This window comes from Pteropus vampyrus, unplaced genomic scaffold (assembly GCF_000151845.1).
Source record: "Pteropus vampyrus isolate Shadow unplaced genomic scaffold, Pvam_2.0 Scaffold50, whole genome shotgun sequence".
NCBI lineage: Eukaryota > Metazoa > Chordata > Mammalia > Chiroptera > Pteropodidae > Pteropus > Pteropus vampyrus.
This window is the reverse complement of record NW_011888831.1, coordinates 1547912-1558870: the sequence shown is the minus strand read 5'-3', so window position 1 is coordinate 1558870 and position 10959 is coordinate 1547912. Positions and strand designations below refer to the sequence as shown.

Genomic DNA, 10959 nt, shown 5'->3' with positions numbered 1-10959 from the left:
ACCAACTCCGAGTCTCAGTTTCCTTAACTGTTAGGAGAATAAAACGAGATTGTGTCAGTCTCAGTTTTAGCTTTATCTAGACTGTAAAGTCTGCACACCTGAGCAGGGACATTGTTCTTTCCCTCTCTGGCCTCAGTTTCTCCATCTATAAAATGTGTATATTTCGCTGCTGCCTAGCAGAAGGTGGCAAAGATTTTATATGACACAAAAAATGTGGAAAAAATCTAATACGATAGAAATGAATCAAGAGTACCATCTGCTGATTCCGTTTTACCCGTCTGCTGTGTGTGAACACACATGCGTGCGTGCACACACACACACACACGCGCACACGCAAATTGTGAGTATCCTGATGGTAGGGACCAGTCCCTGGCATATGACTAGTGTTTTGTAACTACTGAGTGAGCTGGCAGTATCAGAAAAAGCAAATCTTATTATAAACACATGATAGAAATAAATTTTTCCTGCCGAACTAGAAAGGTCCTTAGAGAAATCTGGGTTCTTTTAAACATACATGTAAACTGAGGCCCAGGAAAGGAAAAAGGACTCAGAGCTAAGTCACACGGTGAGTCCCTGGTACAGCTGGACTAGAACTCTGGCCTCCTAACACTGAGCCTAGGGCTCTTTCCACTACTCCCTGCTATTTCATCCATAAATTTTCTTTCCCTTAGACAACTGGGATCTGATAGATCGAGCTCTATTAATTATACTCTGGCAGCCAACTGGCAGCCAAAGTATCACCTCTTTCTGGGGACTATCCTTTGACCTTATTTCAAGGGGAGTCAACAGTCCAGGGCCCCACGCTTACCTCTCAGCACAGGCATCCTGGCAGTGGGAGATGGTCATCTTTCTCAAGTCAAAAAATACGGCCCCCTTCAGAGTCCTCTCCTGGCCATCATCACTGAAGCATCCAACATATGTGCCTGCAGGCAGGAAGTACAGTAGAGACTCAGAGGTTCTGGAGAGAGAGACGGGTCTTAACTGTGGGACCACCCTTAGGAAATGCCAAGGCAGCCCCTAGCCCTTTCTGGCCAAGGGAGCCTCTCAGAGGAGCCCAGGGGAAGACGCTGCAGTCCAGCCTTCCCACTGTGCTTCTGGATACCTGTGCCTTGTTCCCTTCCTGCCCCTATTCTTAGTTAATGGTCCACTGTACCCCCGGACACCAGACACTCTGCCTGGAGCCTTGTGTTGGTCTGAATACCACTTTCTTCCATCAACCCCAACTCAACAAGTCTGGCTGGTTTAATCACCTCCCATACACCCCATTCTTCACCATCTTCCTAGGATCAAAGAGGCCTCCCTGCCACCATAAATGGCCTGATAAGCAAGTTCTGTTACTTCCTCGTGATCCAGAGGAGAGAAATTAATGTGGAAACTCTGATCTTGGCTAATATAAAGAAGATCTTGCAAAAAAAAAGGGGAATTCAAAAAAAAAATCTGCCGTCCCAGGAGAGAGCAAGCCCCCATCGCTGGAGGTGGGTAAGTAGTGTGTTAGCATGTAAGGGAGCTGTCCTGTGTGGGACTCAATAGGACCAAGGAACTGCTGAGCCCTCATCAGTCCAGGCATCTCTGCCACATCCCTGGAAGGAGGCGCTGGGGCCCTCCTGTGTCACCTCGAGAGAGAGAGATGTCTCCCAGAGATGCACAGACAACTCAAGCGCAAAACAAGTGAATGAGACATGTAAATATCATGTTCACCACAGTGTTTTGAAGGAACAGTGCGTTGGGATTTTGCAAACACACCATCCCATGGTCCCTAGCTGTAAATGTATACCCACAATAGCTGTGCCGAGATCTGACTGGGGACCAATGTTAAAGATGTTACACATCTTCCTGAGCACATTTGTACTCAGCTCCTGGATGTCTGAAATAGCACCTGTGCAGCATACCGCAGCCTCCAGAAATTAGGTTGTCTCTGGAAGTAATACACCCAAAGCCCTGCAAAAGCCTGCTGACACCCAAATGGCTTTGTGGTGAGGAGTGATCTCCTGGTCTACCAGTCTGGCAGCTACCTGTGGTGGGCGAGACTTGTTTTTATTCCTTCCAAGAACTTGGCCAAAGCAGGAGCTGAAGTTCAGAAAAGCAGCTCTGCCAGCCTTTATTCCTGGAGCCTGAATCAGGGAGTGATTTTTCTGTCTGTGAATGCCACACTTAATTCCCTCTCTGACCTTGGCCAATCACTTCAACATTCTATGCCTCAACCACCAAACAAAAATGTCCACCCCATCTGCCTTATTCTGCCCCAATGTATTTCTCCTGCCCCACATTTGGACGTGTCCCTGTACCCTCCCTCATGTCTACTCTTTGCTTCCTACCTGTCCTTGATGGCTTATAATCCTGACCACTCCAGCCCACTATGGCCTTTCCTTTCTCTGGATTCTTATATTTTGCATCTGAAAAACTTTTTGTCACCCAAATCCTATCATTAACTGTGATTGTTTAAAAAAATCTTTTATATCTTGCATGTCCTCTCTCTGCAACATGACTTAAGGCTTGTTAATGCAGGGGCCGCACCTTCATCCTAGCTGGTCAGGCACAATGTCAACATCAACATCTGCTTGTCAACAGTGAGTTATAATTCTGAAACCATACTGATATCCTCTGATGGTACAAGAGGAGGACTGGAGAGCCCAAATGCAGGATGGGGATGATCCTCCTGACTACATCAATGTGCAGTTCCCTGGGCTCTAGTTTAAGAAAAGCAACAGAGGAAGGAGACCAAGATGGCGGGTGACTAGACTCTCCAGCATGCCAGGAGTGGTCAAGGACCCAGAGACCTCAGATTAGAGAACACTGGGGACACGGGGGGAGCAACAGTCACCTTCCTCAGTGTCTAACAAAGGGTCTTACTCCCTTTCAGGCAATGAACCTCCTGAGATCACATCAGCACACACATGGCCACACCCAGTGTCTGTCCACAGGCATACAATATACCCCTTTACTCAGGACTCCCAGACCCCCAGGCCCTGCAAACTTCTCTCGCTTTATGTAAAGTCTTAGGACTACCAAGACCAGAATGGACCACTGCAGAAAGCTTTCAGCCAGGTCAGTGAGGATAAATTGCTCTCCTTAACCGACCTACTTAGTAAAAGTAAACTAATATTTCAGAAACCTCTCATGTGTTGCTCAGCGAAGAAGAAATTCTATTACAGCTTTCAATTAACATCCAAAACATAAGCTCAGGGGTTGTTAAACATTTATCATTGTTGGTGGGAAATGAACATAAAGGTTCTAAAGATGCCTGGCTCGAGACCCTTGAAGGCTGAGACTGGCATGTACACTTTTCTTGGGGAAATAGGGGGAAATAGCCTTTGGGGATGGGCTGACTTAGATTCAGGTCCAGGTTCCACCACTATCTGGCTGTGTGATCTGGCATGTGCAGTCTCTCCTTCATGAGCCTCAGCTTTCCCATCTGTAAAATGGGGCTATGCTCCCATGGAATTCATGCGGTGGTAGTGAGAATTCCATAGATAACACACAGAAAGTGTCCAATGCAAGGTATAGCGTGTAGCACCTGCTCATTCATGATTGTTTTATTGTTAATATATCATTATTAATGTTAAATATTTTTAAATTATTTTATTTCCCTGAAACTCAAATTCTTTATTATTAAAATGGTGATAGCATCACATACATATAAGCCTGTCTGAAATTAAATGAGATAACAGATGTACATCTACACAGAACAATGTTTGGCACATAACAGATGTTCGAACAAGTAAAAGCTATTACTATTCTGATCCTAGACTCTAACCTGGGACCTGGCACGATGATGGATCAGTAAATATTAGCTGAATAATTAGCACATTAATAAAAAAGAGGAAGAAATGGTTTTAAGCAGTCAGGCTTGGGTTCTTTGGGAAATAAGGAGTGGATAACCAGTCAGCAGCTTGCCATCTGTTGGAACTGAACAGTCTGGAGGGGAAGCTCACCCCTGGCTGGCCCCATCTCAGTTTGTAGCAAGGGCCTGAGATGCAGATGGCCCACCTCTCTGTTTGTGAGGAGGAGGTGAGCTCTTTTTTCTAGAAAAATAATGAATGGCTTTTCTAACTCCATGACAAGCAAGAATGCACAGAAAGAAAAGGACTTCCGAGGAACACACAGGGACATATTCTGAGGCGGATTTATTACTTTAGGCTGAAATGGAGGCAATGCATTATTGTCTGTGACTCCACATCTGTTCATTTGCACATCAAAATGGACACGCAGTGAGGCTATTAATGATGGCTTTGGAGATATTGGAATGTCTTTGGAAATTACTATCAATAAAAAACAAACTGGCTATGGAGAAGTTACTATTTTTTCCCTAGTAAACTTACTGACATTTTATTCCATTATGGATGTTGTCCAAGGTATAATGAAATGCTCAGTGATTGATGGAGCCTCCTGCAGCTTCCGCGGCTTGCAGGATCCCCTTTCAGGAGGATGGCGGGCTGCCCACTCTGCAAAGAGACACCCTCTTTGTCTGCAGCCCCAGCAGCTGCCCCAAGGGCTAGATTGTGGGCTACTCTCCACAGTGAGGCCCATCTGGCTATGCAGGGCCCACAGAGACCCAAGAGGGAAAGGGGGCTCCCAGAGGGTTTTCAGGCCATTGCCCCACTTCTCCCCTCTTTCTCTGAAGACATCCAGCCATGTGATACCACAGCCTCTCTCAGAATGCAAATTCTTCCTGAAATCTTGGGGGACCTATAGAGGGTACTGACCATTCAGAATTGCTACCATTCAACACTGGAACTGGATCCTGATATTCCCACTGTACCAGGTATTTGCTGGGTCATAGGGAGGTTTGGGGGATCACTGGGGAGGACAGCCAGAATGCAGAAGGTACACCAAGGGTAACTATTCCAATATTTTAACAATTGATAAGACCATACTAGTGTATGACAGATGACCAGTAGTCCTATTTATCAAACCACAGTCCTTCAGCCTTCATTGGAGTCCCTTCCATTAATTTTTAAGTAACTGGAGATGACTTAAATTAAAGAGGTATCCACTGGTTCTCCTGGACATACATAGTCTATACCTAGGGCTATAAGTAGGTGACCCTGAGCCCTCCCCTCTGCTGGCCAGTCACCTGGAAGTCAAGTTATAAAGAACTAGTCACTTCTGTCTAATGAGTCCAAAGCCCTTTGTACATATCTCTATCATGCTTCAGCCATGCTGTACAGTAATCATTTGGGTGCATAATTAGTAGCATACATAGAAACTCAATAAGTATAGATTGAGAGTAGTAAAGAGAAGAATTGGAGCTCATTTGCACAAGATCACAGAGCCAATAACTAGCAATGCCAAGAAAGAAACATAGGTCTGTTTCAAATCTGGTTTTTTTTATATGGCTTCCTCTCAAGAAATCCAAGTTGACCTTGTCAGTCATTTACACTTTAATCTAAATGAGTTGCACTGTTGCAGTGTGCATAGAGACCTAGTTTCTGGGTGTGTCGAGGAGGGTTTACAGAAATCATACCTGTATAAAATGAGCTACAGAATCAGTTCCTCATTTCTCTCTCATTTCTTACATGAAAGCCTTGCTGAGGAATCTCACAGTGAGGGCTTTGACCTAGATTATTTCAGAGGAAACTTCCTTCCTTGTCGACAAGAATATAGTCCTCCAGTCTACATTTTACTTGGCTACTAGGGTCATCTGCCTTGGGCGAGGGAAGCTTGGTCTTCTTCCTCTGGAACCTTCTCATTATCCTCAGAATAAAGCCAAATTCCTAGGCCTGACCCCCATATCCCTTCTTTACCTAGGCCCAAGACAAAATTCAAGCCAAGAATAGTCTGAACCCAAAGCCCAAACTCTAAGATGAGCTTCTTGCCTCATCTCTTTCAATATCCTGCCACTAAGTACTCTATGCTGTGACCACACTTTTTACAGTTGAGAGCAATTCCTCCTGTGATTTAGGGTAGGGGTTCCCAATCCCAGGGCCACAGTCTGTGAACCAGGCCGCACAGCAGGAGGTGAGGGGCAGGCAAGTGAGCGAAGCTTCACTGTATTTGTAGCTACTCCCCAGCACTATCATCACTACCTCAGCTCCACCTCAGATCATTAGGCATTAGCTTCTCATAAGAACAGTGGTCTCTGATGCCATGAAGGTTGGGGGCCACTGATTTAGGGTACAGGACCAAACAAGGTGGTGATAGGGATGCTGAGATGCTGACTAAGCTCAGTTACTACCATGACACATTTCCTGGGTGCTTATCCCATGCAGGCTCCATCACTGGGCCCTGCACAGAGTCTGTATAACTCAATGCAAAGAGCCCCAACCTGGAGCCAGGCTGTCCCGACGTTGGAATCTGGTCAGTGCCCTGCGATGTGTTGCCCAGGCCTCGCTGCTTCCAGGCTCTACCCTGAAATGTGTGCTCTACCCTCCCCCAAAGCCCCCTGTTCCGTAAGACAGCCTTTACTGGCTGTCTTTTCTTCCATGTTGCACTTGCCACTCCCTACTAGTATTCTTGAGATCACATCTCAAATATACCGTGTGCACTGGAATCTTAGTTTCAGGGTTTACTTCCAATAACCCTGAAACTAAGAGAATAACCTTGGGAATTTATTTAACTTCTTTGTGCCTCAGTTTCTTCATCTGTAAAATTGGAATGTAATATCACATCTACAGGTACATAGTAAATGCCGTATGAGTTAGCTATTTTTATTAAATAATAATAGTTGCCAGGTAGTGAATGCCAAATAATATACTAGGTCTTTTAGACTGGGGATTCTCAGCTTAGGTATGTATCAGGATCATGTGGGGAGTGTGGCTATACAGACGGTGGCCCCTGCCCCAAAGTTCAGGATTCAGTAAGTCTGGTAGAACCTGAGAATTTGCACTTGCAACAAGCTCCCCTATGATGCTGAGGGTGCTGGTCTAGGACCCCACTTTGCAAACTACTGCTCTGTATTATCACGTTTAATACAATAACTCTGGGTAGGTATCAGGGGGCCCAGGGAAATTTTATGACATGTCCAAGGTCACCCAATAAGCCTATGCTAAGGCAAGATTCAAGCCCAGGATTGTCTGAACCCAAAACCCTGACCTCTAAGGGACCTGCTCACATATCCTGGCCTTGAGCCATATGGAAGTCCAGCTGGTGAGTACGGAAAACTCCAAAGGGCTTCACAGTATAGGCAGAGCAGGAGGGAAGGAAGAACCTGTAAGGCCATGGACCTGCCGTGCCTACTTCTCAGGATGCCGGAAGGGCCAGAGAAAGGGAACATCAATCCTGTGACCGCAAGCAGGGCTCCTGGAGGCAGCTCCCAAAAATGCCAGGGGAACCACGGCTGAGCACCTACCTCGGCTGCTGGCGGCTGGCCGGGAGGCTTCAGGGCCCAGGGCAGATGGCCCCTGGGAGTCGTCACCCATGAAGTGGTGGAACCAGCGGCGCCGCAGCTGGCGCAGCTCTGAGTTGCGGCTCCGGAGCCAGCGGGGTCCAGACCGGGGCCGGGCCAGGGGGCTCCGTAGCACGTCCACACCGAGCAGCAGCTCTGGGCTGACACGGGGGCCTTGCAGGGCTCTGCTGTCCAGCAGGCCCACACCTAGTGCCATGGCAGCCACGGGTAAGGCCTGCAAGGAGCCGGGTGCCCGGGGACCCTGAGGCAGGGCCACTCGGGCCCGCTGCAGCAGCAGTAGGCTGCCGGTCATCAAGTAGGCAGCTGTGAGGAAGAACAGCAAGAACTGTGTTCGGCGGAGAAACTTCTGGAGTCGGAAGAAAGGTTTGGCCATGCCCCTGGGCAGCAGGGCTCCTAGCCAGAGCCCGGGGATGGCTCCTAGCACCCGGGCAGGAGGGAGGCCGGGGCCTCTGGAGGCGTCATCTCTGCATCTTGGCACCAGCCTGTACTGTCCGTGGGTTACTGTTCCTCCTGCCCTGTTTCCAGCAGGTGCTTAAATGGTACCATCACTTATCTCCAGCCACCAGGTTCTGCAGCTGCAGCTTCTGCCCAAATGTCACAACTTTTGCCATACCTGAGCTCTACCAGCCCTCATCTCCAGGCTCAGAAATCTGGAAAAGCAGAGAAAGAGCACTTAGATGCAATAGGAGGGTACAGCACTCCCACTGCTCCAGGGTCAGGAGCCCCACGCCGCTGGGTTCTATCTACCAAAGGGGCTGGGTGTGTCAAAAGAGCACTGGCCAGAGAGCTCGGTTCAAATCCCAGCTCTGCCACTGGCCGGCTGTGATATCAAGCAAGTTACTTAATTTTGCTGGGCCTTAGCTTCCTTACCTATAAAATGAGAATGACACTGACCCCTGAGCAGTAGTGAAGATCCAATAATGATAGCAATATGGAAGAGGAAAAGCAGCAGCTGTGCTGAATCTTACTTTGTGTCAGGCACTCAGCTAAATGCTTTACGTATTATCTTAATCCTCCCACCAATCCAGTGAGGTAGATACTATAATATCTTCATTTTACAGATGAAAAAACTGTGGCAAAAGGAGGCAAAGAAACTTTCCCGAAATCACACAGTTGGGAAACAGAGGAGCCAAAGTTTGGAGCAGTCTGTATTGAGAACCTGTACTCTGAACTACCACACAGCTCAGCCTGCAATGAGACACTACCACAGTGTACCTAGCTGAAGGCATGTGTATACAACAGGTGCTCAATACCAGCTTGCAATCTGCTGACTCCTAGGGGTGCACTGAGAATGCAAGCTGTGTTTTAGAAATTGCTTCTGCAGAGGTTGGTTGGCTTTAACACAAGAGAGGGGAAAGGGGAAAGAGAGGAATTGCATAGCCTGCCGGGCTTCCTGAAGGCTACAGGCCAAAGGAACAGGACAACGCTGGGGCCTTGTACCTAAGAATGGAGGCTGGGGCACCTGGTGTGGAGAAGAAGGAAGGGCTTCCAGGGCAGCCTTCCAGGGTGGCCCTCCACTCCCCAAGACTTAGTTCTCACACTGAGCTTTGGTTCCCACTGGTGGCGCCTCTGAAGTGTGCTATTAGGGGTTGGCAGAGCATTCTGCAGCTGCCTCGAGCTGGGTTGTTGCATGAGGAAGGCCCTTAGCACAAGGACAGGCTTGTCCCAAGAAGAAAGGCTCTGAGGAGCGTGACTAAGCCTCTGCCCGTAACTAACATGGCCCTGGGACCCCTGCCAGGCCCACGCAGCCCCTCAATGGCTGCTCTGTGTGCTGGGGACAGCTGGCTGGGTGTGAGAGGAAAGACAATGTTTGGGCTCTGGCATTCCAGGGGTGAAGATCCAGAGGGGCCCAGACCAGCATGACCGTTTCTGATGAAACACTGAGAGCCGCCAGATTCTTGAGAACTCTGGGGAGGGCAGGAACCTGGGAATAATGTCCTTTAGGCTGAAATCGAGTGGGGGTGGAAGGCTGGGCAAATGAAGGTGGAATCAAACTGAGTCGAGAAGCCATTTCAGACAGGCCTCCAGAGCTTTTATTGTCTTTCTGAGCGTGTGGGTGCCAGGCCTACCCCAGCCCGCCTCGTAGGATTTGTAAAACCACAGAGAAAATCCCAAGAAATCCTGACTGATCTCCCTGCCTCCAGCTTTGGCCTCTCCCATCCACTCTCCACAGGCCTGCCAGGGCGATCCTCCTAACACACAAATCTGATCCCCTGCTTAAAACCCCTTTCAATAGCTCCTTGTGGCTTTGGGGATAAACTCCAAGCTTCTTAGCATGGCACACAGGCCCCTTCATGATCCAACCCATCCAGTTCATCTATTGCCAGGCCCTTTCCTTTGGCTTCCCCATCATGTACGCCGTGTGCTCACACGTGCGTGCGTGCACATGCACATGCACACGCTCATGCACGCACACACACGCACACACACACACACACACACAATCATGGTCCAGCACAACCACCACAGCGCATCTGCCTTGGTACCTTTGCACACAATGCCTTTCATGTATTTTCCTCCCTCTTTGCCTGGTGAACCCCTGTGCTTCCTCCAAGACTCAGCCCAGGTGTCATTTCCCAGAAGCTTTCCCTGACTACTACCAACGCAGAAGTATATTCCTGTCTTCTCATAGCCCACGCTGGCCCCTACCCCAGCATCACATCCTGGGACGATTTTAATTGTCCAACTATTTGTCAATCATCCTCACAGGACTGTGATCCACTCCAGGCTAGAGGCCATATCCTATTCATTTTGGTAACTCTGACTCCCAGCATGAGAACTGGCAGTACAGAGGCTCAGCAATCTTTGTTTCTGAACACATTTTTTTGAATAAATGAGAACATAAATTGATAGGTGGATCGTGATGTCAGAAACTCATTCTTGTTGGATCTTAGGGGCAATGAAATTTCAAGTTCCACTTATACAGAGCTGTGAGTGCTGAGCCTGAAACATGGACGAATGAAACAATGAAATAGCTGAACATAGTTAAGGTCTTTCAGACAGTGGAAGTTAACAAGGTGCCTGAGTTTTATATATATATTACCTTCTCTGTTGTAATTCCATGAAGAGGGGTTTCCAGGTCTGCTCACAAAGGGCTTCTGGTTATTTGACTGGGATTCTATCAGCAAAAAGTCTTATCAAATTAAAACAAAAGGGGAGAAGAAAGGACTCCTGGTATGGAAAGTTCTGATGAGATACAGCAGAAATGTGGGAATGGATTAATAGTTCAGAATTCTGAAGGCAAGATGCAGTGTGGATCCCATATATTTTATATATAGGATTTAGACATGTGCTAACAAATAGGGATGGAGTACAGTAGGTGGGGCATTGTGAGGGCGACAATTAAGATTCTACTGATCACATCCAGGTTCCGCAAGGCCTTCTAAAGTCCTCTGTGGAGCTCCCCCTTTCCAGAGGGACCACTCCTGGTCTGGGGAGGTAGGCACTGGGTGTGGAGACAGGGGACAGCCACTTTCAGGCCAGAGCTCAATGGCCCAGTCCTCTTATAAGCTGGCTGCCACCCCAAACATTTAAAATCACAAAGCTGATTCCCAGCCCAGAACACCTGCCATGAGCTGCATGGGGGGCCTGCATACCCAACGCATTAGGAACTT

General features: G+C 48.0%; 1 protein-coding gene across 1 annotated transcript in view; it reads right to left on the bottom strand.

The window, feature by feature from the left end:
• WSCD1 (WSC domain containing 1) overlaps positions 1-10483 on the bottom strand; it is a 37931-nt gene extending 27448 nt beyond the window's left edge. The window contains exons 1-3 of the mRNA XM_011359757.2: positions 10389-10483; positions 7289-7995; positions 809-923 (exon numbers count right to left, since the gene is read on the bottom strand). Coding sequence (XP_011358059.1) covers positions 809-923; positions 7289-7718 — 545 coding nt within the window. The 5' untranslated portion in view covers positions 7719-7995; positions 10389-10483. The remainder of the gene's footprint in view (positions 1-808; positions 924-7288; positions 7996-10388) is intronic.
• Positions 10484-10959: the final 476 nt, after the last annotated feature.